Here is a 27,978-nt window from a genome sequence, read left to right as displayed (position 1 = left end):
ACTAGCAACATGTTAGTTTTCACACCTTTCATGATATTTTTCTGCTGAACCTGAAAGCCTGCTGTCCGTGATGTGGTTGAGCAGAGGAAGCTGGGCGGTGTCAGGCTTCATGGGTGGAGCGCACAGTCAGGAAACGTGTAAAAAAAAAAAAGGGGGCTGTGAAACTCTTTCTCACGTTGGTTCCTGGTTGTTCGCGTCAGTTTGACGAAGACACACGTCCAACTGGAGACCCCGACACATTTGTCAAACATGAACCCACTTAAAGGTAAATTAACCAACTTTTTTACACCGCATGCCTCTTAAGTTTACCTCTGTGGATTTATGGGTCGAGAAACAGCGAGTCCGAGCTGCTAAACATTTATGCTGCCCACGTTATGCCCTAACGTTAGTGCTGCTACTTTCTCTCGGGTTCACTTCAGGTGCTTTTCTTACTTTAAAGCTTTAAACACTGTGCCGTTTGTTAAAGCGCAGACTGTGAAGTGACTCATGCGTCTGGGATAATGTTTGTCTGCGGCCACATTTCCGCGATGACCCGGTCACTATTTTGTTGCCAAGTCAACTGAGGAGGGACCTGCAGGCAATTAATGTGTCAGAACTGCATCACTTTACTATGAGGCCTTGACGCAGTCAGCGACCTACGCTGTACTTTATTTACATTAAATGCTATTTGTTTGTCAAATGAAAATACTTTAGTTTTTACTCCTATACATTTATCTAAATGTACTTGCTGGATATGTTACAGATACATTTGTTTCATATAAAGTGTTTCACATGATTCATGACCGTTATGCAGGGCAGCACGGTGGATTAGTAGTAAGCACTGTTGCCTCACAGCAAGAAGGTTTCTGGTTTGAAACCCATCAGGGACCTTTCTGTGTGGAGTTTGCATGTTCTCCCTGTACTGGTGTGGGTTTTCTCCAGGTTCTACAGTTTCCTCCCACAGTCCAAAAACATGTATCTCAGGTTGATTGGTGACTCTAAATTGCCCATAGGAGTGAGTGTGAGTGTGTGAGGTTGTTTGTCTCTATGTGGCCCTGTGATGGACTGGTGACCTGTCCAGGGTGTACCCCTGCCTTCCACCCAAAGAGAGCTGGGATAGGCTCCAGCAGATCCCTGTGACTCTAAATAGGATTTTTTTTGGTTTGCTCTGAAAATGACTGAAATAATGATTTGGTTATTCAAGTAGTTGCAGATTATTTTGTGTCAATTAATTGTTGTTACATCTTCACTATAAAATATGATGTATTTTTGTTGTTGAAACTACCCAGTGAAATGTAATTTAAGGTCAGCTTCAACACACTGCTTAAGGTGTCAGTACATAAAGTCACTTTAATAATATCAACATTTCACTGATATATTTCACTGATTTACTTCACTCATGTTTTAATGCAGTTTCACTTGTACTGCATTGTAATGTGTAATAAATACAGCTAGCCTTAGCCACTGTAAGCTACTGATAGCTGCCAGACCAAGTCAGGCTGTGGCAGCAAAACTCCCTGGCTTCATGTTTGTTTGGATGGCCTGAGCCATGTAAATGTTGGAAAGCATCCCAGTGAATAAGTCATGGGAAGTCTTCCTGACTCTGGCCTCAAACATTCTGCCATTAGGCTACTGCTACTCAGCTCTCACCAAACGCTTCACAATCTCATGGTGTTGCACTGCGATCATAATGTGTGCTTCCTTTTTCTCATTTGTCTTATTGCCAGAGGAAGTGTCATTATAAGCCCATTTTGGCAAGTATGATGATGGCAGTTAAAGAAGCACGTACCATCCTCACCAGAGTAGTTTACGTGTGTGCAGTTGTCTCTTTAAATTCTATTAAAAACTTGAAACATAAGCAAGACGCTTGTAATTTCCTCTTCTGTAACATATATGACATTACTTGTCCTTTATACAGTTGCGTTTAGGAAAGAAGAAAATAATGTCCATGTGAGTGGTTTCCACTGTTTCACTCAGAACCTGAATTGAGTGGTGTACAAACTTTATGAGAACGCACTTTAGAAAAGGTTGGTTCATTTTATTTTGGATTAACTGTTAACAGGATATCAGAGAGGAGCACCGCTCTTCTACAGGGCTCAGTGTTCCTTCCTGCCATGTTGCTCAGACTGATACTGGATGAGTGCGTCACTCAACCCACTGCTTCTATATTTAGAGATACAAAGTATGCTTAACCTTAATGAGTGGAGTCCTATACAGTAATAACTGGACTTACTTTCATTCATTTATATAATTGTATTGAGTAGAACAATGCTTATTTTTGTCTCATTTGCATTCTTAATAAAACCACAATTTATGTTTTTGTTTCAGGTTCTCAGCTGCAGCTTCCTGGAGCCTGCGAGGTGCTTAAATGTGTATGCTAGAAGTTCGCTGAAGATGCAAGGGGCCATTGCAAAAGTGTATATGGTAGTGGCCGCTGCCATATTAAACCATCCCTTGCTCTTTCCCCAAGAGAACACCACATTCCTGGACCAGGATGAGGAGCTGATTGCTCGCATGCGGGAGCACGAGGTGAGGCTGGAAGTGGAACAGGTCAGGCTGGAGAGAGAGCTTTCCCAGCTGGACTCAAAGCAGGAAGAAACCAGGTCAGAGGGAGGTTATAGTTGGTACTTTTGGAGCACTGTGTCTTTTATTATATTCTTCATTATCGAGATGTGCAGAATGGATGTTTCTGAGACTGACATCCGGCCCGCTGAGGATGAAGACATATTTTCAGAGAGTGGATCCATCACCGTGAAGACGATGGTACTAGATAAGGATATCCTACGCAACTTCTGTGATAAATGCACTTACACTTCAGCCCATGAAAACGGGAAGGTGAGGGAGTTTGTTGAGGGTCTTGCTGATGACTTGCTAGAATCGCTCAGAAGCGTATGTGACAGGGAGGCAGACATGGAAGTCGGTGATTTTGTTGGGATTGGAAGCATGTTCGAGTTTTGGAAGGTGTGCAAACCTCTGATGTGTGACCTCTTAGTGCCTTTCTCGCCTCCAGAGCCGTACTCTTTCCATTTCCATCTGTGGTGCAGCTCCTCCAGTGACATTCCTCCAGACATGCAAGGATGTGGCAAGATAAAGGTGACCAAGCTTGGGGAGAATGAGGACTGTCTCTGTGACTCTGCTAATCTGGGTGAGGACATGCTTTGCTTGCTGCATAGCAAGGATGTTGACACACTCATAGTGGACCACAGTCCTGATGAACTGCTGTGCTCCAGGAACACAGCTTTCTTAGCCAAAGATCAAGTCATGAAATGGTTTCAGATCTCTGTAACCAAAGCATGGGGACGCATCTCTCACAAATATGACTTTGAGGTCACGTTTCGCAACCTGGATGCAGCTGGCGCTCTGAAAATCCGTTTACGTTCAGGGAAAGTCATTGTAATGAACATCATACCAGTGGTTCAGCTGGAGGATACTGATGCTTATTTCGTCTCACATTTTCCATCAGATTGTGACAGCTCTCCAGACCCATACTGGCCCCTCTCTTTTGCTGTCTACGAGAGGAATTTACTGAAACATTTTGCTAAACGCCTACCACAAAATTCCTGTCATTTACACTGCCTTCAGGTTGTTACTTTCCTACACAGAAAGCAGACAGGGCTAACAGGAAAAAGTGCCCTCACTAACTACCACTTAAAAACTGTTGTGCTGCACTTGTTGCTGAGTAAAAAGCCCTCTTTGTGGGGCATGGAGAGCATGGAGCACAGGCTTCGTGATGTGTTTAGCTTCTTGCAGAGGAGCCTTCAGGAGAAGAGACTACATCATGTTCTGGTTAGAAACAGTAAAGTGCCACCAGAAGTCCAGCTTCCTGAAATAATTCGCAAGGCAGAGCCCATCAATCTGTTCAGGTCTCTGGTGTTGCACAAAGAGCTTTATGCAGGAACAATGAAACATTTCCAGGAGATGTTAAGAAATGCATCTGTGCTCATACAAGAGTACACACCTCACTTAACAAATGGAGGTTTACATCACTCCTTAGATGAAAATTTTTGAGCATTAGCCATATTCAGTGTCTGAATTATTCTTTTAGCACTAGCAGATCTTTAAATATCATTCAGTGTTACTAGAAGAAATGTTACTAATAGAAGGTGCACATATTTTTTTTTGAATTGTGGCTGATATTTAGAAGTGTAGTGGTTTTAGTATTGCTCTCTGTACACTTGCAAAGTTAACAAGTGTATTAAGAATATTGTCTCAAGCCAATACGTTATATTTGTTCTATTTTTTCAGGTAGTAAGGTAACAGGTAGCAAAATAGTGTACTGTAATTTTGTCATATTATTTGTACTAAAAGTATAAAAAGGTGTAGTTCTTTGCCTCTAAAAGAAGCAACATCAACCTACATGAAGAAAAATAATTCTGATGCATTTTAATGATGCATTGACTTGAAAAAAAGACAAAGCTCTTTTTCTCCTGAAGGCAGTTTGAAACTTAAACAGAAATACCTCTCAAATTATGCAGGTTTAAACTGGTCTCATTTGAGAATTAGTATAGAAACATTTTTGTTTTAATTTATATGGTTGCAACTGTGATGGCAGCTATAAAGTTTAGTCTTGCTCATTATTAAAATATTCAATGTTTAAAGCTCATTAGAGATGAAAACCTAAAGTGCCACTATGTTGATGCCAAGTTCTTTGGTGAAACTCCAATTTATAAAATAGGACTTAATGCAGTGTTTTGATTATTGTAAAGCAGACAGAAAACTGATCCAGGCCAGAGTAATTACTTACACATTTTATAATTAAAAAGTTCCACACTCTGATATGCATCATTAAAAGTAGCTTGAGTCATAAGATTACTGTATCCAAGCCTCACTATAACGATCACTTATTTTCCATTCAAAACAAACTGTTAAATGTCCAACAAAAACACATCTCCCTTCAAGTATATCCTTTTAATGGTAACTAATCATGGTTTCCCCTGTTACATCAAAGTTTGAAAAATAAACATTACTCCAGAAAACCAATGGTCAAAAATGTGAACATAAATGGACGGTTTAAGGTTTTGGTTTCTCATTTTTTACAGGCCATAGTCATAGTTGGCTTTCCCCTGAATGTAAGTCTTGTAGAAGCCCTTGTAGGTGTCCACACTAAGCCTGGTGGTTTTGACGGTCGGGTCCTCTGACATGTGTTCTGTCCACTTCTTCAGTTCAGGTGTACTGTCAAGGCAGCTGAAAAGACAAAGGACTCATATCATTTACCCAAGACTGAAGTACAAATCATGAATGTGACATTAGATGTCATGAAGGAAAGGTAACAAAGAGGACTTGCTGTGTTTCCTGTACTCTATGTTACAGATCTTAACTTTTGTACTGTAGTATTTTGTTCTCTCCAAAGTATCTTTAAATGCTTCATAAATAAAATGTATTTATTTTTAAACATGCTGAGAGATTACTACTTACTGTTTCAGTTCAAAGACTTCCAGCCTCTCAAAAAATGGCCACATCATGTAGTCGATCATTGTGATAGATTCACCACCAAAGAATTTGGTCTTCTTATTAACCAGGTCCTGAAAAAATAAAAATTATATTATTCAGTGGTGCATAAAATGATTTAAACTTGACAGGTACAGTCATTGAAGATGGGCACAAATATGTTCTTCTAAACTAAAATCAGCAGGTTACCAAAAAAAAAAAAAAAAAGACTTACATTTAAACAGTTTACAATAACAGTTTTGATTTTACTAGCTTGATGTCTAGGTAATGTCTAAAGAAACATGAGCACTGAACTTAATGTACCTCATTTAGTTTGGCAAACTTCTCTTGCAGTTCAGCTTCCAAACCTGAGACATCCTCACCATTATTTCTCCCAGCAGGGATCTTGTAGAAGTACGGCACTACCTGCAGAAAACAGTGGCATTAATATGATTATTTGATGATAGTACAGGTGTCAAACTCCAGTCCTTGAGGGCCACTGTCCTGCTTGTTTTCCAACTGTTGCTGCCCTTGCAGCTTCTGACTGCCTGAACACACCCAATCCAGGTGATAAGTCGTGGGTAAGGCAGGGACTCTTGGAAAACAAGCAGGGCAGTGGCCCGTGAGGACTGGTGTTTTTGAGTAGAGCATAAAGTGAAACTCCAAAGTTTAGATCGGAGTGGGCAAACCAAGTTTCTCAAGCGCTATCCCTGCTCTAGCCACTTCTGATTACCTGAATCAGGTTTGTTCAATCAGCTGATTCAGTCAATCAGCAGTAGGTAGGGCAAAGACACCTGGAAAACAAGCAGGCCAGTAGCCCTTGAGGAATGTGGGTTGCCCAGCCCTGGTTTAAATAAAACTGTTCCTTTAAGATACCTTAGAAAAATGCTCCAGCATCATCTTCTGTTGAGCTTTACCAAAAGGAGAAGGAGGAAGCAACTTTTTCTCAGGGTAAGCTTCATCCAGATATTCACAGGTAATGGGAGACTCATAAATCACCTCGCCAACAGATGTCTCCAGTGTTGGGACAAGGCCGAAGGGATTTTTTTTAAGAAACCATTCAGGTTTGTCTTTCAGGTTGATGTTGATGGTTTCATACCTGAAAGACAAAAACTGGTTCTGTAATTTTAAACAATAGCAAAGATTACAAGAATTGAATGTTATGAGTTTTTGCTGCTGTAACAAAGTATAATCAACATGTATTTTTACTTGATCCCTTTAGCATTCAGCACTAATCTGGTTCTGTGGGCAAAGGGGCAGAATCTCATGCTGTAAAGCCTGATGTGGCCCTTGGGGATTGGGCCAGGTGCAGCACTTCCTGTATAAAACAGAAAAAATACATGACAACTGCAACTAGGAGAACATGCAGATTTGTGTTTGATTTTGTGTTACCATTAATGCGTGAAAGTAACCATTAACATTTGCTTATAAGCAAGTAATATAAATATTACTTAAACTGTTTTTCCTCCCCTGTTGTATTGTGCTCCATATCCAATTGCAACCAGTTTCTGAATTTAGTTTGTGTGCAGCATAAACTGGTCAGTCTTTCACTGGACATGCAAATTATAGTATACTTTTATAAAAAGACTTTTGAAAATACAAAGACTGAGTACTGATAATGTAGTTTTACTCCTTTTACTTATGTAATATTTCCACTCTGAAGTATTTAAGCTAGATATTGTCTGGATGGAGAAAAGTTTGCGCTTTCATAATTAATCAGGTTTTTATTGACACTAAGACTTTAACTGGGGTATCTAAGACCCATTCACAACAGTCGGTGCAAATGACGGAAGATCAGTCGGTCGTAACTTCAGTTTCCTCTGACTTGTCTCTATTGGCTAATGTTCGAGCTAATCACCTACAAGACGCTCTATATAAGTAATTAAGTAACGACTGTACGTCTTACCTTTGTCGAAGCACTTTTCAGTAGACATGTTTCCACTTCAGGTAGTGACAGGCACCAGTGTGAAAATGGTGTTGGAAGAAACGGTCAGTACGTTGCATATAAGTCAGATATATTTTTTTAGCAGATGTTTAGACTACACTTCCGGTGTGGGTGTGTCGGCTAAAGGTTCGGCCAATGATATGGCCACATGGTTTCTAAGGAGTACTTTGGTTACCAGGGTTACACGACTCTCCCGTTTGTTTGTTCGTGTTTGTGAAAAGTTGAATTTTATTGTGTGCGCCTTTATTTTCGTCTTTAAATGGATGAGTTAGGAAGTTTGGAAGTCAGGTATGTCACCGCTACAAGTACACTTGTCTGTTTATCTTCAGTACCTGTACATGCAGCGCTTTTATCACCTTTTTATCCACAGCAGTTAGCTAGGCTAGCTAATGTTTGTCAGTTTATTTTACTCATTTCAGGTGGACACATGGTTTTACAGATAAGAGTATCGAGTTCGTGGACAATGACACAATTTGTTACACATGTGGGAGTAATATCTGTTTCCTGAATCTGGAGACAAAAACGCGAAGTGTTCTTCAGAGTTCTGGCAGAGGCATTGGTGCATTGACAGCCAACGGCAGCAGCAGGGTTTTTGCTTTCTCAGAGCAAAAGCTATCTCCATCCATATTTGTGTATATTTTTCCTGAACTCCAGCTGAAGAATGAACTTAAAGGTAAAGTGATGCCAAGTAATATCTGAGTTCATTATTGTTGCAGGATGTATTGACTGGTAGCTATTTGTGTATATGCAACTCTGCTGCATTTATTTTCTCCTAAACAAATCCTAAGTCATTATTTTCCTTCATTTAGGAACAGCACAACTGGACTACACATCTCTAACGTTAAGTCACGGTGGTCCTTATTTGGGCTGTTGTTCCTCTTTTCCAGACCACACCATAACAGTGTGGTAAGCCACTGAAAGCAGTACACTGCCTCATACTGTGTGCTACATATTTTCAGTTGTGTTTATTTAGGCTGAGCAACAACTGACTATTACTGTCATCATGGCTGCGTGATGCAGGAACTGGGAAAATGCTGAACCAATTTGTAAACAACCACAAGCTGGGAAGGATGTCATTTCTTTGGTGTTCAACCCTCTGAACTGGCTTCAGCTTTGTGCTTTGGACACTACATCCCTCACTGTCTGGAATATTGAAAAGAGTGCCGACCATCATGTCCTGAAATCAAGGTACAACACACATGGCTGTACAAGAAAGTAGTTAAACATTTTCATCATATGGACATGAGCTTTTCTGTGCCTTGCATGTGATTTAACTGATAAATTATGGCACTCTAGATATGTTTATTCTTTATGTGCAATACGTGCAGTGGGGAGTAAAAAAAACACAACAACCTAGATAATAGTGTAAAACAATATTATGTGTGTGTCATATTTGTTGCACTGCAGTGTGATCGAGCTTCCAGCAACTGATGGTTCATTTGTTGAGAAACTGGTGCACACCTCTCATTCTGTCAGTGACGAACTGCCCTATTTTGGTCCAGAGATGCCTCCATCAGCCATCTCAGGGCTTAAGGGAGACAAAGCAGAGAGTATTGTGGTATTGTCCTACTCTCTTCACCAGTTAATATGATTGTGTTCGTGATGTACCTCTGATTTTTAGATGTATGATTCTGTTTGTTGGAAAACTGTTATAAGGCACATAAAGACAAAATGTCATCTGTTATTCAACTCAATCTCTTTACACAGGCTAAACTCTGCAGTAAAGCCAGACTAACTCCTACTGCCATCTGCTGGACAGCCACATCAGAGCTTTATGTAGGCTGCGCTCAAGGTTTTCTGCTCCTCGTTGACCCAGAGAGCCTCTCTGTCTCAGTGCTCTTCAACCCCACAAGTAAACAAACATGGACACTGGAATGTGGGAGATCATTTACTGGGAATATTTCTACTCCTTCATATAAATATTCCATTTAAGATAATTTTATTTGGCATCAGAAGAGAAATGTGATATTTGCTTTGTGTTTCACTTTTACTCAGCTACTGATGCCATCCCTGAACTCAGACAAAGCAAATTTCAAGGTTTAACCCTTAGCAAGAATGGTTTGATCACAATAGAAAAGGTACAAGCCCAGGCATCTCTTACACTATCACCTCATTGACTCATTGGGTTTGACACCATCAAAATTTGATAAAGAATAATCAGAAACAGAATTCTCTTTATTGCCAAGTATGTTTTCACATAAAAAGAATTTGACTGCTCTGCAGCCATTCTCAATGTGCTTTTTCATTTATATACACATATTAAAAAAAAAAAACAAAAAATATATATATACACATATATATTAGAAAATACACTGAGTTGTAATTTTAAGACATCAGGAATTCTCAATTACTTCAATTTAAAGGCAAATTTTAATGCATGCTTTACAGGGGAGTGTGGTTCATTGTCTGCAAATCAAAGGGACACAAATCAACATCGCCAAAACATGGAAACTAGAAGCACCTGTCACAACTGTGAAGTTCTCCCCTGACTATGAATCATTACTTTTAGCCTCTAACTCAGTAAGTACTTAAAAAGCGCCACAGTGTGGCCTATTGTTCATAAAAGCACACAATATTCCACCAAATAATACCAAATTACTTGAGACAGGTCATATTGGAAAAGACTGGCAATGTAAATCTTTTTTTCACAATCCACAGGGGCAGATCTACTTGTTGAGCTCAACCCAGTCAGACAAGATTAGGAAGGTCTTGGATCTTCTCAGTGGCAACTTTGTGGCAGCTGCATTTTTGCACACTAACAAGAACATTTGTTTGGTAAAACATTTGTGTTGCTAAAGAGTTGCAGTGTCTTGTGGTGGCATGTATAATTAAGTCAAAGTCTTTTGAGTGAAAAGTGATGTCTGTGATTGTACTGTTTGTTGCAGTTGAGGAGTTCTGGAGAACTGCAGTTGTGTTCTAGAGATGGCATTTGCCTTGGTTCGCTGTATCTTCAAGCTGAGGTCAGATTTACCACATTCAGAACATTTTTGCAGCGCTGTATTAATAGATGTATTGTTAAATGACTTATGTGATATTCTTAAGGTAACAAACTAGAAATAAACTTCAAACCAGTTGTGTGTTTGTATAGGTATCAAGTCTGGCCTGTTGTCCGATTGCACAATACGCAGCTGTAGGAACAACTTCAGGAAGTGTACTCTTCATTGACCTGAATAGGGAGCAACAGCCTCGCCTAGTGCACCAAGTTCACCTCTACCACATTCCTGTGGATCACCTAGTGCAAGTATCCTCTATCCCTGTAATACCACAGTTTTACAGTGTACTTAAGACAGGGTCTTGTCATACATTTATGAAGTAGAGGCTTGAGACTCCCCATAACACCCAGAGAGGACAGCTGCTCTCATACATCTGCTCAGGAAAGAACAAAATGTTACATTAATTGATTGCAGGCTTTTCTTAATATTTACTATATGTTGTGTTTTTCTGTATGTGTTTGTAAGTGGTTAGTTTGTTTGTATGTTTGTGAGAACCAGTTTGAGTTTTAGACATAGGGACTGAGGAAATTTTTGGCAAATGAATATATTTTGGCTGGTCGTCAGTTTCCAAAACCCATTGGACGGTTAAGACTCAATTTTAGAGTTCAAGTTAGAATTAAGTCTAAGTTAGGGTTAGGGTAAGGGACTAGGGAATGTCTTATGCCAATGAATGTCATCACAAAGATATCTGTACAAATGTGTGTGTGTGTGTGTGTGTGTGTGTGTGTGTTAATTGTGCAGTTTTGATCAAGAGGGGCAATACCTTCTCACTGGTGGCTCAGATACACATATCTTTGTACTAGATGCAAAGCCATCAGAGAGGTTTTCAGTCATAGGATACACAGGTAATTGTCTTTTTAATTTATTGTATATGTTACTGCTCATCTGTACATACTACATGTCATTTTAGCTGATATTTTCTATAATATATATTTATGTAATGTTTATTACTATTATGCTGTAAGTTGAAATTAACCTGGTAATTTCGAGAGGAAGATCAAGCTTTTGTCATTTCTTTTCCAGTTGTTCCTGGATTCGTTTTGTCACTCTCTACTCAGTGTGTCAGGGACTCTGGGAAGGTGAAAGTTCTTGCACTATGCACTGGGAAGGAGGGTAAAAGTCATGATGGTAGCCTGCTCACACTGCTTACTCTGCCTGCAAGGTACCTTGCAGGTAAATTGATGAATTCAATTAATTTACCATTTATTCTCTAGATGTTTTGAAATTAGGAGTATTTTTTTGAAATTGGTCAGAAGTTATTTTTTTATTCATCAGGACTGAGAACATAAGCCTTCTTAAAGTTATCTGGTACACATGCTGAGGAGAGAGATTTGTTAATAATAGAGAAGAGATTAGGATCTGCAGCTCTCATTACTTCCCTGAACAGTCTGGTGGGGGCCGCAAACTGAGGGTATGTGTGACACATTACTCATGTGGAGATACTGACCTAAAGCAGCTAGAGGCCAGGGAGGTCCCTTTTAGTCATGGGAGGAGTGATGTTGAATTACTGAACAAAAAACAAGATCTTTTTATACCTGGTAGCTGATGAATAATTTCCTGTGGGTGATGAAAGGCTGATTAATGAGTGATTAATGATATTAAACCACAATCACACTTACATAAGTTTAAGAAATTTGTAAGTAGTAAATAATTGCATTGGAATTAACTTGCTTTTTGCTTTTGTTGGCTGGAAATGATTTATTCTGATACTTTATACTAGTAAAGTTGAGTTTACTTTTCAAGGAGGCAACCATATTCAATAAATATTTTTAGTCAAACATTTAGATGTTGTCATGAACACTTAGAAAGAAAGCACAATGATTACGCACTTTACAAAACCACACCCCTTATTTATACAGAATCTTGAAAGGCTACGTTAAGCAACACAGATTATGAGGCAGAAAAATCTCTAACAAATTGCAAACATTCAGCCAGGCTTGTGGCAGCAGTTCTGCGTGGTGCCAAGCTATAGTGATAAAACTAAAAAACTTAATTCTAATATCTTTTTAAAAGTTCTAGCTACATGGTTATTATTCACGAATAGTAACATCTAATGACCAAAGAAATTCAACTTTTATAATCACTTATTTACTTCTTTTTTTATATATTATGATGTTCAGGTCCAGATGGTGTAGACCGCAATGGTTGTCTGTCTACTGACATCTTCAAAGTGTCCACATATGAAGTGTCTCATCCACTTAAATCTTGTGTTCTTGGAGTAGATGACGTCTTTGCTTACTGCCACAGGAGAAAAACTCTGCAGCGATTTCAGCTACCCCAGGTTTGCTGCTGCCTAATCCCAACCAAAAGGGAAAAAAAACAGTGGCCTTTACTATGTGTTCCTGTTCTGTGTAACAACAAATATGAAACTATTATTCTCCGATTATTGCTTTCAGGACACAGATGGTCACTCTAGTCAACAGGTGGTACAGTTGAAAGCAGAGCAGGAGGTGAAAGGTCATCCCCTGGGCCCTGCCTCTCTCATTCTGTCTCCTCATCAGCTATGGCTGGCTTCTGTAGGCCGAGATGGTCTACTACGTATTAGAGAAACTGCTTCCATGGTAGAAGCTTACTCTTACTCTTGTAAACTGTTGAATTACATTGTCCCCACATGTGCTGTTAATTACACTGCTGTTGTTACACCTGTAGGAACGGTACATTGAGTTGCAATGTCATTCATGCCGTCTTGGTGGAATTCGGAGTGTGTCCTTCTCTGCAGACAGCCAGACACTCCTTACTGCTGGCTTTCAAGATGGCTCTCTTGTGTGCACTAATCTCAGGTAAAATAAGCAGTCTGTAATGCTTACACAATGCACAGCTGTGAACAGCAGAGGGAACTGTAGCTCTCATTAATGATGTTCCTTTCACACAGTTTGATATAGTGTATGTTAAACTGTATTTTTCCTTATAACAGTAAATAAATACGATTGAATTGGTGGGTCAAAGGGGTATAGAAAAACAACAATCCAATACATCACAATTTCCCCACTGAATCTTATCTTACTCATATTCAACATTTCCTACACGTGCTCCTGCATGCTTTAAAGATTTCTTTTAAAGTTCTAGTCTTTCCTTAGTTCTTAGCACTTTTGCATTATCTTTTAACTCAGTTGTTTTGTTACAGAAACTATTTGTTTTTCTTTTATGCATCCGTTGTTAATTCCCTGTGTTTAATTTAATGGCTGCTTATTTCTTATTTCCAGAAAGCATTTAAAAGACCAAAACCAATCACCCAAGTATGCTGTATAGCCAAAGCATGATATGGCATATGTGTCATCGAGAGGCTTTATTGTCTAAAGATACTAAAAACATAACTGAGTCCCACTGTTACCATGGGTGACAGTTTCCGTCAACAAAAGCATTGTAGTTTCTCTTGATTTAGTGTCATATACTCAACTCCAACAAAAGCTGTATTTATTCCTGTTCTTGTAATAGTTTAGAAAGTCTGTTTTCCAAAGCAACTACATATATGTTTGTGATCCCTTTTCATGTCTGCAGTAGAAGCAAACGGGTTTAGTGTTGAATACCACATAGGGTAGGGAAGTTGGAAATTTTAGAGATTGAGCAATGGACTGTTCGTTTTGGTTTTACAGCAAATTTATTACAATCACAAAAATGTAGAGTAGTTTTAGCCAGCTTTATCCTTCAAGATTTTCTGTGCTACAGTTAGGTGATCATTCATAATTATTTTGCAATTTACTGATACATTTTGTTCTGTCTCACACTAAGTTATGCACAGAGCAGTTTATACTTTTTATACAGCTTTTAGGTCTGTCCTATTGATAGATTTTTTTTTTTTAGTGGAGAAAAAAAATCCCTGTAAGGAAACAACTCTATGACTAATTTAATTTCCATCTAAAGGCTGAATGGCTTGCTTTTACAAATGCCTTTTTCTATCTGCTCTCTTGTTCTGCATACCTAATATGTTTTCTATGGGTCCAAACAGAATTAAGTGTAAAGATCGTGGTAAGGATGACAAAGCTACCTGGTATAGCCAGTTTATGGCTAATTCCTTGAAGAATATATTCAATACAGAGAACCCTGTCCTCATTGGCTTCCCTGATTGGGGTCAAGAACCTCCAGCTGGCACTGAAAAATCAAGAGATATTGTGGTAAGTTATATTCTTTCTACATTTTTGTAAATACTAAAACAGGTTTATTAGGTATGCTAATCTAAAACAAATTCAGTCAAAAATAAATGAACATTTTGTTGTCTTTATTATTTTTAACACTCTATAGGTCAGCAATGAAATGGAGACTTTGAATGTGACAGAGCACAATAACAGTTATAACAGCCTGCTGTTTACTCCACCTTCACACCATACTTGGCTAGAAAGCAGGCGAGAAATGGTCAGTGACTAACATGCTATAATATTTGTGGCCATGGCAAAAGATTTGGATATCTATATTTAGAATCTTCTGTTGTGTTCCTGTGGTTTTACAGGTGGAGGATTGTGAAAGTGTCCTTTTTTTCTTAGTGCCAGATGTTGGTTTTGGCACACAATTTCTCTGTGCGACAGCTTGATTTGTTGACATTTATGAAAAAATCAACAAATTAGCAAGCGCTAAAGAGGTCTGAGGCAGATAAAAGTATATAAAATAAAATGAGTACTTTGTCACCTGACCAAGCTTTTTGATAACAACAAATTGATATTGAAGGTGTGGCATTTTTGCACCGCCTGACAATCACACATGGGAAAAAGGCAGAGGCACTTTCCAGCCTGCTTTTATGCTCCATTATGCTTTCTAATTTCAAAAGTGAGGTGTAAAGCTGCATCACGTTGAGTGATGAAATGCTGGATAGCATATATTGGTAGCATATTATTATTGCTTTTATTATTATTATTATTAACACACTGTCCTTGGTTTCCTTTCCTGAACCTTGGGAAGGTATTGTAATCCTTAGGAAGTTGACATAATTGTACACAAATTGATACGAACTGATTCAATGTTTTTCTGAACTTCAAACATCTCCCTGTTTTCAATCTGTATATGTTGAACAGATTATAAAAGAGGAGAATGAACAATATTCTGAGACAAAGAAAAATTTGAGGAAAACCATCAAAGAGTTGAGTGATACGGTGAGCTTTAATACATATAATTTATTTGTCTTTACTTGAAATCATTCTCTTTGGTTTGTGCTCACAAAATAGCAGCCCAAAAAGCATCTTAAGTACAAATATTATATCATTAAACATGCTTAGGAAGTGGTTTTATTTAGTAAAAAGGTATCAAATTGTTCACAAATCTTTTTCTAACAATACAACTATGTCATATGACATAGTACTAACTATACTTAATTGACTGCCAGATCCAGGAAATGATGCATGAAAATGAGAACCTTCCAGATATTGAGCATCTGGAACAACATGAGTTCAACTTGGATATTGAGGAGCAAAAGAGACTGGAGGCCATGGTGGGGCAGGAAGTTACTAAGGTAATACACACACAAACATGAAGCAGTGAATCTTAGATGTAACTTTGAGGTCCTGATGGTCATGATTCTTAATGTAGTCATATTCTAGGTGAGAAATGAAATCGAGTGGGATATTATAGCAAAATATTACCTCCATGATGTCTTAAAGAGGGAATGCTGGGATTCTATGAAGTTCAAAGGGAGAACCCTTAAGGTAGGATTAGGAAGAAGCACTGATATCTCATTCAGTTGTTACTTTTTTAATTAGTAGAGTATGATGTGGTCTTTTTATGATCAGTCACTTCTGTTTCTCTGCCACAGGCTTTTCACTCCAAACATGAGGTGAAGAACTACCCACTAAAAGAACGAACAGAAAAAGAGGTGGAGGACCTTCACAGGGTTCAGAATATGAGAAAGCTCGAAAAAGCTGCCTGCCATGTAAGCAAAACTAAAGGCCTGGACTCTGAGGTGTGTATTCTGATTAACACTGTAGAAAGAAAGCAGATGTGGTGTGTGGGAATGATTAAGATATGTTTACATTGTGTTTTAATGTGAAACAGAAATGCAGTGTGCAAGGTCAGAGAAAATAACATGTAAAGTTATACTTTTTTTTTTTAATGTAGCATTTTCTATGTATTGGCTTTTTCTTGAAATAACCTTATGGCAAAACTGTTCAAGTTAAAACAAGTTTACTGTTAGAAAATAATTTTTAGGTTTGAATGACAGTTCTTCGTCTGACCTTTCATCATTTTAACCTTTTAAAATGCTTGAATACATGCCAGTCCATCTGTGTTGAAACCTTTCTAGATTTATGGCTTTGTGGCCAGAAGCAAGTTGTTACAATAGTTCTCATCACTGCAATGTTTCTAGGATAAAGTTTATAATCTTATGGCCACAGATTCAATCCTCAATGTTTATCTCAACCCTATCATTCAAACTATTTGTCTCCACTTTTTAACTGTTACAGAGCAGCCAAAAGAAAAGTTCCAACACAGCGAGTGGGTCGGAAGAAGAGCAGGGGGAGGAAGACCACAAGGAGAAGAGTGCTGCTGTAGTGGGAAGTTTCTCCGCTCAGTTAGGATATTTAAATCCTTACATCTACGATCAGTTCAGCCTGCTAACCACAGAACAGAGGATCAACCAGATAATTCTGCTGCAGGTGCTTGTGCTAAATATTTAAACAAAGAGCAAACATTACATAAAGTAGAGAAAAAGAAATCAAGACACAAAATTAACATTCTAGAAGAATAGGAGGAAAACTCAGTCATAGATGATTATTTCCATAATGATCATAAATAATATTTTTCTTTGCCAATTTTCCCTCAACTCCAAATGCAGGGTGTGATTTATCGCATTAGGATGGCGTTCAACACTGAATTTGAGGCTGTACACAGGCAAAAAGTACAGGAGCTGAACCGTGTGAGAGACAGAAACAGAAAAATCAGGGAGATCATGATGGAGCTGGACATGAATGAGAAGCTGTGGGAGCCCAGCCTGACTGACAGTGAGTGGCCAGAGAGGCTGCTCACTGTGGATGACTCTGAGGTTACTTTTCTTCTCATGAAATATCTAAATAGCTTCAGAGTTCACTTAAAGTTCAACAAACAAAATATACATGTTGCACTACTTTCTTTTTTTTTTTTTTTACCACAATGTGAAATACTATGTGGTTACCATCATCATGAGATGTTTTTTACAGTTTACCAGAATGATATGCATCTTGGTCACACTCTAGATAAAAGCAGAAAAGTACTTCACCCCAGAACAGAAAAAGGAGGAGCAGATGAAAAAGCTGGAAGAGCAAAGACGTTTGGCTGCCAAAGTATGCTGCCATAATAAATGTGTTTTTCCATTCTTTTTTGTTGTTATTTACAAATTCTTCAAATACTTCAATATGCAATTACTGAAACTATGATTATTATTGATGACAGTATGACTATGTCTAACAGTCATTTCACAATTCAGCAAGTCATAAATAAAAATAGTTTAGTTGTTTTTTTTTTTTATCTGTTGCAGGATGATGATTATAGGGAAAGAGGTCTCAGTGACATGATGGATGGAGTACTTGAAGTGAAAAAAGATGACATATTGAAAATGGTGAGTAAACATTCACATTTGTGTTAAAGCATTATTACTGTAATAGCTTATTTCCATATATGGTGTATTGTATTATACCATATCGTACTGTAGACATTTTCTTTGTGAAATATTATCTACTCGCTTGTTTAATTGAGTGACACTTTGAGTGACACACAGAATTTGAATTGCACAATGTTTTTTACACACATTGAATTGCAGACAACAGTCTTTGTGTCAGTTAAAATGTGGAAACCAGGCTAATGTAAAAAGGATCTTAGGAAGGTTTTTCTAAATTGTCAGGTGTCAATCTGTCTAGAAATTATATAAATGTAAAGTACAGCCACAGTCAATCAGATAAGTGATTGTTTTTTTTGTTTTTTTTAAAGCAAGAATGGGGAAAAAAAACTTTTCAAATGTGAAGACTTGATTTGCTTTGTCATATGTAATAATAATGTGAATTGCTAGTTATAGTCCTCATGTAGATTAGTTTTGGATTTTGTTTATTATTAGATGTGCATTTCTCATGTAATTAGATAATGACATGCATAGACTGTGCATACCATTATTTTATAGTGCATAAAGGCAAAAAAAAGCAGAAAAAACCTTCCCTATCTACTGCATTTCTCCTGATGTGCACAAAATGCTTCAGCTTACTGCACCAAAATGAACTACTTAACACTCACAAAGCATTAATTTTCTCCCTTTGAGCAAATTATGTTTTAGTGGTTTTTTTTCCTTTAATTTTTTCTAGACAGTGTCAGTTGAATTTGACAAATAAGCATGAAGGGCACATAGTTTCTATTGAATTTACTCCACAGGAAATACCTCCGCCTGAGTTTGTTTTGACCAAACCTGAGGTTCAATGGAGTGAGGAAGAGAAAAATGTCTATAAAGAGTTTGAAAAGAAAACCAAATCCCTGAGTGAGGAGAAAGAGAAATACAAGAAGGTATTACACATGACACATTCAGAGTTGCGTTCTGATATAATGAGAATTAATTTATGATCAGGGAATATATACCAATGTAATTGCAGTTACTGGAAACTGAAATGAAAAAACTGATGGCATCCACCAGGGATGCAACCGAGAAGTTTGATGAAACTTTAACAAAGCTGTTTGAGAAAGTGAAATGTGAAATGGCTATATATCAGGTGAGCCAGGACACACACACACATGCACTGCATGAATGGGACACATGGCAAACCCATGAATAAAGTCTGCATCATCATTTTCCTTTAGTTTTTCTCATTTTCCTCATGCAGAATGAAGGTCCCTCTCTGTTGTCTGTGGTGTCTTCCTTGACATAATTAGGAGATATGATACCTTGTGTATGTGACATCTTAAGAAAATCCTCTGTAATGTTGTTTTGGATGTATTTTACAGGAAGAGCTCAAGATTACTTACCTCGTTTATTCAGTCCTCATAGAAGAGGAGATGAGAAATCGAGAGCTGGAGCTCAAGCTCAAACTTGAAAAGACATTGGCATACAAGGTCAGAAAACTCTTGCACACTAATGCTGAAAGAATTTATGACTGCCAACTTCAGATTCTGTTTTCTTATTCTTTTTGTGATACCTGAGTGAAGCTTAGGGGTGTTCTTCCAAATTCCAGTATAACATCTTCTCATCACTCATGTGTGCAAGAGCTAACCTGTGCACATTAATTAGTACACATGATTTCCAGTCATCATTTCTCATACAAGGCAAAGTCCTCATATGGACTGGCATTTTCTTGACAGGATGAAATTGAGGAGGAGGTGAAGAGACATGAAGAAGAACTTGAATTGTTTCAGGAGACCTATGACAGCGTTGTAGCTGAGAACAAAGTAAGCCTGCTGGTAAAATACTGGAATCATTGGTTGTTAATGGCTGTGCACATAATATATCGTTCATGTCCTCCAAGGTTCTTGACAAAGACTTCAGGAAGGAGTTCCTTGATGTACCAGCCCATGTGGTTGATCATCTATATAAGCTGTACAAGCGTAGACCCAGGTTTGTAATACCTACAGTTTAATTAAAGATGTGAAATATAACTGAGTTGTTCTGATTCATAGCTTCATGTGTAGTCATTTGCATGATTTAACATCTACTTTATGAATTATAAGTTACATAGAAGCTCCTGCAGAAAGAGCTGTATTGTCATCAGTCTTTTACACCTCAGGGTTCAAAAGATAAGGACCCAGACTGACAACCCCAACCCATTTAAAGACCAGAGTCTATGTGGTTCCCTGGCTCCTGATGCACTTGGCAAAATGCTGAAGGCCATGGAGGAGCTGGATGCTCCAGAGAATATGCCAGAAGGCTTGAACCCATCAATCTGGGAGAGGTTTTGTCTTGTCCGTAGAACTAAAGTAGAGTGTGAACAAAAGGTACTGTGAGGACACTGACAAGATTTATATTTTAACAAACACCATTAAAATACTACATGTACACAGCCATTTTAAATGTTTGTAATAAATTTTAATTAGAATAACATTGTATAATTTCTTTATAAACTTGCTGGAAAATCTTTGTAGTTAATTATTATTAATTATCAGCAAGGACAGAGCTTTACATTGATTTACTTCATCGTTGCATTTTTTTCAAATGTTTTTACTTTTTTATAATATCCCCAATACTTTACCAATTACTTGAATGTATCTGTTTTGTATCTGGAGTTGGCCTCTCATTGTTGGACATGTCCTATGCAGGTAAAAGTAAGCGCTTTGACTCTTGCTGAGATGCAAGCATTCCTGCTGAAGAGGAGAAATGAAAATAAGGTTGCTCAAGAGGAAATTAAAAATCTCACTGATGAACTTGAAAGGCATGACGGTGATGTTATTGATTCTCATAAGTTGATGTTTGCCACTGTACTTCATAAATCTGTCTGCTTCCCTTTAATCTTTGGCCATAAAAGATCTCAAATAACAGAAAATAGTAAAAGGTGAAATATAAATCTTAATTATTCTGTTACATTTCCTTGTAGAAGATTTTTGTTTTGTGATGTTTTTTCCCCACTTTTTTTCTAGTCTGCATAAGGAGAAAAATCGTTTCCAGAAGGACATTATGGTCCAGGTCCTACTCAAACAAGGCCAGGTGGAGGTGTCGGCCACAGACCTGACTGCTGACTATACCGACTCTGTACTTCAAAACAGGAGTGTGGTGGAGGATCTCAACAGTACCATCAGGGTCAGCCTTTACCAACAGACACACAGATGCTTTTCTTGTGCCAGTAATGCTTGAAAACACGCAAGCATTTATGTTATGATGGATCTAAATACTAATACTGTCATAGAAAACTAAAAAATGTTCTGTTTGATAAAAGGTTACAAGATTTTACACATACAAATGGTGGTCAAATACACTTCTTATGATAATCTGCCTGTCAAATAATTATATATGTATGAGCAGATGTTTGGAGCGCAGAAGATAGCCTTGATGGTGAAATGCAAAAATGTCCATAAGGGCATCTGCAAGTTGGAATGGGAGCACAAGATGATGAGGATGCAAATAGAGGACCTCAACAACAAGGCAAGGTCCATCCAGGAGGTACAACTCTCTGAGGAGCAACAGGATGTGAGTTTAATGAGATGATAACACACCCTTTTTACTTTTTCATTTTACTTTGACATTGTTTATTATCAAATACCAGTCAAATACTTTGCCTAAGTAAGAGGATAAGAACTAAATAACACTGTATTAGCAGTTATGCTACAGAATAGTGGATAGAAGTTTCAGAGTACCCATCTAACATGGTAATTATGTGTAAAAAAAAGTTTTAACATCTGTTTGAATTGGAAATGAAACATCTGGATTTGGGGTGCACTGTTAACATTTCTGGCCAGACCTCAGTCAGTGATATAAAGGTAGGTATTTTGGTATTGGCAGCATCAGATGTTTTGCAAGCAGAAAATTGTTACCATCCCCGAGTACAGACTGATGATCTTTTGTTATCGCAGAAACACACCCTATTCACAAGTGCCCCTCCCATTTTTTTTTTTGTCTTTTTTTTTTGTGTTTTTTAAAATTTAAAAAATAGGTGTAAAGTGGTGGAAAGCTTTACTTAGACTTTACTTTTTTTTTTTATCTGTTATGTTTGTGTATTGATTTAAAATTCCAAGAAAGAAAAGATTCTTTGCTTCATTTGACTGCAAATACAAGGTGTGAACATGGAGTCTAGTTAAATATCCCAAATGTTGACAGGAAGGTACTTTGTTTGTTGTTTCAAAACACTGACACCTTATTCCACAACATAAAAGAAGAAATTCCATAAGTTGATAAAATGAAAAAAATAACTGGGTGGTGGTGATTGAGCAATGCAAAAATACATACTGATCAAATGAGTCATCCATCATCTCATTTTCAACAAGTCGATGAGCATGGCACACACACAACACATTTTCAAGCCTGAATGCCATGTTTCCTCTGGCAAAAGGTTCAGGTAGAGTTCTGCTTTGGCGTGGCATGCAGCATCCTGCCATTGTTCAGGCTCCTGAGACTAAACCTTTGAATATAAACAAATCTATCCTGAGCAATCCTCAACATTTTATAATGAACAATTTTTTGTGGGATATTTTATCAAAATAGCCAGAGTAGATGCTTGATATAAGCTCTCTCTGAGACACTTAATGCAATAAAAATGTACTTATTCCCTGTTATTCCCAGTATCTCCACAACACAGATCGAGACAGTTCTGTGTCCAAGCAAGTTTCCATTCTGGAAAAAACCATTGGTTTCCAGGAAAAGGTAAATAATGTTACTTACTTATCAGTGGGCTTGTTATTTCCCTTGTGATATGCACATCATACTCTGTTTTCAGACTCATCTACGGAGTGTGCAGCATCGCATTAAAAAAATTGAACAGCTCAATAGGCAAGCAACAATGAAAGCAGACAATGCAATTTTAGAACAACAACTATCTAATATGCAGATGGCTGTGGCAGAGAGGAAACGCATCTATGAAGCAATAGGTAATAAAACAATCACATCTGATTAAACAAAAGGCGTGGCAAAAGGAGTTTTTAGAGCCCGTTCTGATTTATAATGTGTAACTGTTTCGTGTTTAGCATCAGTGGAAAATCAGACTGCTAATAGAGAGGAGCGCTACCAGAAAATTGTTGAGAAGAAGAAGTTGGAGGACACTGCTCGAGCACAGGCAGAAAACCTCGCTTTCCTCTGGAGGGAACTTGACCGTCTCATGAAGAAAAATTTTCCTTCACTTGATCAGCTAAAACATAAAACATAGCTTCCTCTTTAACAAATAATTTTATTTGCTGTAATTTCAAGTAAACAGAACACAAACTTTACAACTTAAACTGTGAAACAAATAGCAACAAATAAAACAGTAAAGTGACTTTGTAATGTCTTTTTCTACACTGTGTTTTTAAGTATGTTATTAGGTAGTGAAGTCCTCCTCAGTGCGGTCAAAGTGCAGAATGCTGTCATCCAGACCAAAGAGGTCAATGAGCTCAGAGAGGCTGGCCTTTCGTCCATCTATGGGGACCTCTGACTGGAGTTCATACAGTGCAGCCTGAGCACAACTTCGCCACTTGTCAATCAAGGTTTGGAGCTGTGTTAAATCGTTCTAGGGAGAAAGACAGGGAATGTGTCATACTACATGACTATTTTCAGTCTGCGTAACAAAATCTAGCCCTTTATATAAAAGGAAGCTGATACCTTGCTTCTGTACATTTTAACCATCTTGAGTCTACGCAGAGTCTCCGTCTTGTCTTTAACCTCCTTCCTGACTTGGTCTAGTTTTTGTGCAAAGTCTTGTGAAGGACCTTGTGCTGGTTCAGAAAAGGGTCCAGAAAACCTTTCACTCCCCAGTTTTGCTTCATTACTGTTTACATCAACACAGTGCTTGATGAGCTGAGGGTTAACTGTCTCCTGCGGATCTGCTGAAACTTGTTGATCATCCTCCTTCAAATCAACAACACAAAGGCGTTTGGCCACAGAAAAGGGTGAGGTAAAGGAGCGCCTCGTTCTCTTCAGCCTCTCCTTCAGTGAGGAGCTCAGCTTTTGATGACACTGTGGAGATGATCGTGACAAATCAGCGACAAGGACACACACGTGTTGTTTTGTCTGAAAGTCATTTCACATTAGCGCTAACTTAGCTTGACCTTACGTTACCTTATAAGCAACATGCAAACAAATTGTACAACCTACCGTTTCCTCTTTGTATTCAAAGGGGCTCGACTCCACAGAATGACAGGATGAAGAATATTCTGGGTTTAATTTGGCTGATTTAGGAGTAACATTACTCTCCATCGGTGTCTCTTAACGTTACTTAGACTCATGTAAACTGACGTGAAGTTAGCTTAGCTTGCTAACTCCATGAACACAAAAAGCGGCTAAGAAAATCCAAAACTACCACAAACGAGTAAAGCACATACTGATGGACGCCTTCGAAGTTTCTAGTGACCAACCAGCAGATACTTTGAACTAACTAAACGTATAAAACTGAAATCCCTGTCAAGCTTTTCTGTTATTAGACAAGAAAACCTCCGCTGACGATGATTGGACAAAGTTGAATGACGTGATAACAGAGAGGATCATGGGAACTGTAGTTGTTGAAGCTAAACGGAGTGGGTCAAAGAGAAAATGAATTTAATTGCACTTAGGATTGAACGAAACAAAAAATTCAGACAGTACACATGCAAGTCAATAGGCTGCAATTTATGAGCAACAGTAACACCAATCTAGCGTCTTTGGAATAGAGCAATGGGTCAATGTTGGATTAATTGTTTTACTAAGTTTAAAGCACTGATCCAACAAAATAAAGAATTGAAGTAGCAGGTAATTTTACTGTGGTCAAGTACAGCATTGAAGTAGTGTTTTCTGGTTGTTACTAGGGACGAGTCATATTGTGATTCAGCTCTTCTCACCAGTGGAGTCATCTTTTAAAAAAGGATTTATAGTCCTACAGACTTTTGTCTTCACTGTTTAAGACAACAGAGTTAAAGATTGCTTTGAGACTTTCGATGTCCTACCTTTTTGCAGCCGTGAGGAGAAAGGTGTGATTTATAACATAATCATGCCTAGACTTGAACATCAGTACTTGGCAGTATGATGTTACACACCCTGGGGAAACAGGGGGTTTTTTTTTGTGTTTTTTTTTACATTTTATGTGGCTGAATCGTGCAGGGGTGAGGGTTATAGTTAATTACTGTGGATGAGTCAGGAGAATCTTTTTTGTACTTTTGGAGTAGTTGGCATGAAGTTGTGCATGCTCTTCAAACTCTACATGAAGTAAATGTGGGTATGGTTTGGGTTTCTAGACTATAGAGCCTGTGAGGCCAGCCCCTAATCAAAGCTTTCTATCAATCGCATGTATGTATCCTGGACACTCATAAATATGGTTTCATGCCATATTTGTAGAGCTTTAAATTCTTTTCAAGATCGATACGTGGCTCAGCAATAAGATATTAAATAAGTGAGATACAAAGGCACAAAACAGGATTAAATGTTTTTTTTTCTGTGTAGCCTTTTTTTTCCAGTGGAGTTCTGATTGGTCTGAGATGCACAGACAGCACTACTATCACTTGATATTGTTGAGCTTGAAAGTTTGGTCATTTTGCTTTCTAGTTGGTACTCTGTTATCTGCTATCCCCGTGTGTTTGATTTCTCTTTTATGTGGTGCCAGTGGCTTGTCTGTGAACACTTCCTTATCTTCCAGGTTTACGTAACATGGTTTTAAGTGGCAGAATAATAAAAATCCTTCAACTAAAATTGGACACAGGGCCTATCTAGAAGATACAACCACAGAGTGACTTAATGCAGAAGCTGCCTGGTTTTCACTAGTGGAAAAGAAACTACAAGGAGAGGACTTAACATGTTTGTTTTCTCTAATCCTTAACGTCAAGTGTGATATAGCTCCTGCAGCCTCCTTGCTCTTTGGTTCTCAGAGCAAAAATAAGAGCGTTAGGATGTCCTTTATTGTGGAAGACCAGAAACAACCTCACTGAGGAGCAGAGAACGATAGAATGAGGGAATTGGGATTCACCCATCACAGTGTGACAGTAAAGCAGCATGAACAATACCAACACCTTAAATCTGAAAGCTCATCCATGCCATTACTTACACCTGAAATCTCCCTACTGAAACATGTCTAAATGTAAAAAAGCTTCTAGCTTCTAAGTCCTGTCAAAGGCAGGTTTAACTTATAACCTACTGATTGTTATACTAGTTAGATGAGTGTGGCTATTGCACATCACTGCAGAATATCGCAGTTAAAAAGGGATGTATTTCACAGTCAGAGTGAAATAATTATTAAATATTACCAACCTCATAAGTGCTTCTCTCTCTGTCTAGGTCGTACTCTGTCCATCCATATTTCTGCTACTTCTATATATTAGTATGATGAGTATTAATGATCATTAATATATAATATTATGGGACATTGCATATGTATATGTAATACTTTGTATTACATATACATATGCAATGTCCTCAGTCTGAAAGACAATGTCAAATAGTTTTATCTGTCCAATGTTTGTTTGTTTTAGCTTGTAAAACGACTTCAACTATATTTTTTAGGATATTTAATTGTTTTTATTGTAATTAATTGTTTTTAGTAATTTGGTAATTAATATGAAACGCAATTAAGATCCTAGTACACTGAAAGCATGACAAAATATTATCTTCATTTACATTTAAGAAGTTTTGAGTTTAGTACTTGACTATTTTAAGCAAGAGTTTTTCCTGCATAGCCTTATCATGTTTCAACACTTTAGGTCAAGTATTCACATAAATAAATGCCGTCTCAAGCCTGTCTGTGTCTACGTGTCTGTCTTTAAGCACACACCGAGTGCCCCCCTGGAATTTCAGCTGTTCTTTCTGAGAAGAGATTTTACCAGACAGGTTCAGCAGCTTAACTAGATTGATTGCTTTTTTTTTTTTTTTTTTTTTTTTAAAAAAAAGCCAAAATGTCCAGCAACCCTGTTCAAAGTTGACCCAGTCTGTTTGGCTTTCATAGAAACTGTCTTTCATAATTAACAATAAACAAATGCTGCCTGGCTGGACAGAAATGTTCCTGCAGGAGATATCACCACTCATGGTGATAAAGCTACACAGTGACCAGACTCCTTCACATCCCACAGTTATGAGGAAACACTATATAACCTATCTATTACCTCAGCTCCTGTAATATAGCTCAATGGGCGATGTGGCCTGGTTTACCTGAAGAAACAACACTGTACAGTCAAGAGTCACTTTCCTGTCACATTATCATAACAAAGCTGTAATGACTAAGTTCGTTGTTTATGTAATGCACTCCTTGTGAACGTGCTCTGTTCCTAATTTGGGTACATCTAAAAACCCTTGCCCCCTTGTTCCAGAGAAATAATGAGCCCTTATCTGGCAAAGCTGTTAACCTCAACACAAACACAACTGTGCTTTATCCAAAGTGTCTGCACAAGCCAGTCAGCTACTTTTTATTCTTTCACCCTCCTGGAATCTGTTGCCTTAAACCAACCTCTTTCCGTTAGATTTGGCACCATTGAAGCTTGTGCGTAGATGTGAGGGGAGCAGCTCCTCCTCTGTTAAACTCTCCTTGGGGCCATTTGTTTTCCATCATTTGAGGAGATTGGAGTCATGCTCGCTGTGAGTCATGAAGGCTGGGTGGATGTCTGCACAGGGCGTGGTGGGTGAGCGATTCTACTGGCGCTTGTGGCTGCCGCTGGAGGAATGAAGCATCTAATTTGCCCCAGAATTGCACAAATGCAAATGAATGGGTAGAAAACTTCTATTATAATCCTGCAGATAAAAAAAAACAGCTCTTCCATTCTGTCCATGTGCTTGTGGTGGAAACAGTGTGATACTGAAGAAAACCATAATTCCTAATCTCAGTAGGAAGAAGAGAAGCTGATCCATTAACAGCTGCGCAAACATGTGCAGCACAGTTAGTTCTGTTTTTGCTTTTACATTGTGGTCCGTGTGCATGTGGCACAGTGTTGCACTGTTATGCAATAAGACTGAAAATATACAGACTTAAAGTCCTTCCAATGTGTGCACCAGATGTGTTACAGTGGCAGCAGCATGGATTTGTTGCACCCAATAGAACAACTCTTAGAATCCAAAAAAAAAAAAAAAAAAGAGAGAAAACCCACAGAAAACCCACCCCCCAAAAACAGCCACTCATCCACACTTTTCCACCTCCCACC

At 38.2% G+C, this 27,978-nt stretch overlaps 3 protein-coding genes across 17 annotated transcripts; 1 reads left to right on the top strand and 2 right to left on the bottom strand.

The window, feature by feature from the left end:
- The first annotated feature begins 138 nt into the window (after positions 1–138).
- Positions 139–23,168, top strand: cfap43 (cilia and flagella associated protein 43). Of its 15 annotated transcripts, XM_026308514.1 has the most exons (39): positions 152–265; positions 2,308–2,339; positions 2,450–3,124; positions 8,161–8,257; positions 8,372–8,539; positions 8,759–8,909; positions 9,059–9,203; positions 9,347–9,429; positions 9,740–9,871; positions 10,010–10,126; positions 10,237–10,311; positions 10,440–10,588; positions 11,086–11,189; positions 11,368–11,517; positions 12,465–12,625; positions 12,741–12,905; positions 12,994–13,124; positions 14,291–14,456; positions 14,584–14,694; positions 15,348–15,425; positions 15,656–15,781; positions 15,870–15,974; positions 16,082–16,228; positions 16,728–16,919; positions 17,099–17,305; positions 17,496–17,582; positions 17,777–17,857; positions 18,658–18,786; positions 18,873–18,989; positions 19,222–19,329; positions 19,576–19,662; positions 19,740–19,828; positions 19,998–20,205; positions 20,527–20,759; positions 20,845–21,004; positions 21,227–21,391; positions 22,481–22,561; positions 22,635–22,785; positions 22,882–23,168. In XM_026308514.1, exons 3-39 carry the CDS (start codon positions 2,494–2,496, stop codon positions 23,058–23,060), a joined length of 5,466 nt encoding a protein of 1,821 aa, XP_026164299.1. In that variant the 5' UTR covers positions 152–265; positions 2,308–2,339; positions 2,450–2,493; the 3' UTR covers positions 23,061–23,168. The 15 variants fall into 15 exon arrangements, 14 of the variants coding, with proteins under 14 accessions (XP_026164300.1, XP_026164296.1, XP_026164298.1 ...); XM_026308515.1 differs by having other exon boundaries at positions 139–265; positions 2,308–3,124; positions 16,082–16,198; positions 20,527–20,639; XM_026308511.1 differs by having other exon boundaries at positions 139–265; positions 2,308–3,124; positions 16,082–16,198.
- LOC113131370 (glutathione S-transferase omega-1) lies at positions 4,873–7,459 on the bottom strand. The gene is made up of 6 exons (XM_026308527.2): positions 7,313–7,459; positions 6,616–6,724; positions 6,283–6,505; positions 5,731–5,832; positions 5,395–5,501; positions 4,873–5,163 (listed from the first exon to the last, which is right to left on the bottom strand). The coding sequence occupies exons 1-6, from the start codon at positions 7,338–7,340 to the stop codon at positions 5,013–5,015; spliced, it is 720 nt and encodes a 239-aa protein (XP_026164312.1). The 5' UTR covers positions 7,341–7,459; the 3' UTR covers positions 4,873–5,012.
- On the bottom strand, positions 23,068–24,596 carry sfr1 (SWI5-dependent homologous recombination repair protein 1). The gene is made up of 3 exons (XM_026308528.1): positions 23,984–24,596; positions 23,492–23,845; positions 23,068–23,399 (listed from the first exon to the last, which is right to left on the bottom strand). Exons 1-3 carry the CDS (start codon positions 24,083–24,085, stop codon positions 23,211–23,213), a joined length of 645 nt encoding a protein of 214 aa, XP_026164313.1. The 5' UTR covers positions 24,086–24,596; the 3' UTR covers positions 23,068–23,210.
- Positions 24,597–27,978: the final 3,382 nt, after the last annotated feature.

This window comes from Mastacembelus armatus, chromosome 15 (assembly GCF_900324485.2).
Source record: "Mastacembelus armatus chromosome 15, fMasArm1.2, whole genome shotgun sequence".
Classification (NCBI taxonomy): domain Eukaryota; kingdom Metazoa; phylum Chordata; class Actinopteri; order Synbranchiformes; family Mastacembelidae; genus Mastacembelus; species Mastacembelus armatus.
The sequence above is the reverse complement of the archived record's forward strand: the minus strand, read 5'-3'. Positions and strand labels throughout refer to the sequence as shown.

Bases quoted from the DNA above. Each gene is read 5' to 3' on its own strand.
- LOC113131370 (XM_026308527.2), bottom strand. From the start codon at position 7,340: ATGTCTACTGAAAAGTGCTTCGACAAAG. The intron at 6,725-7,312 runs GTAAGACGTACA...TGTTTTATACAG, and splicing joins TGAAAAGTGCTTCGACAAAG to GAAGTGCTGCACCTGGCCCA. The intron at 5,164-5,394 runs GTAAGTAGTAAT...TTGTCTTTTCAG, and splicing joins GAAGTCTTTGAACTGAAACA to CTGCCTTGACAGTACACCTG.
- cfap43 (XM_026308510.1), top strand. From the start codon at position 2,374: ATGCAAGGGGCCATTGCAAAAGTGTATATGGTAGTGGCCGCTGCCATA. The intron at 8,258-8,371 runs GTAAGCCACTGA...TGCGTGATGCAG, and splicing joins GACCACACCATAACAGTGTG to GAACTGGGAAAATGCTGAAC. The intron at 17,306-17,495 runs GTTACTTTTCTT...GTCACACTCTAG, and splicing joins TCACTGTGGATGACTCTGAG to ATAAAAGCAGAAAAGTACTT.
- sfr1 (XM_026308528.1), bottom strand. From the start codon at position 24,085: ATGGAGAGTAATGTTACTCCTAAATCAGCCAAATTAAACCCAGAATAT. The intron at 23,846-23,983 runs GTAGGTTGTACA...TCATCTCCACAG, and splicing joins TTGAATACAAAGAGGAAACG to TGTCATCAAAAGCTGAGCTC. The intron at 23,400-23,491 runs GTATCAGCTTCC...CTTTCTCCCTAG, and splicing joins TTAAAATGTACAGAAGCAAG to AACGATTTAACACAGCTCCA.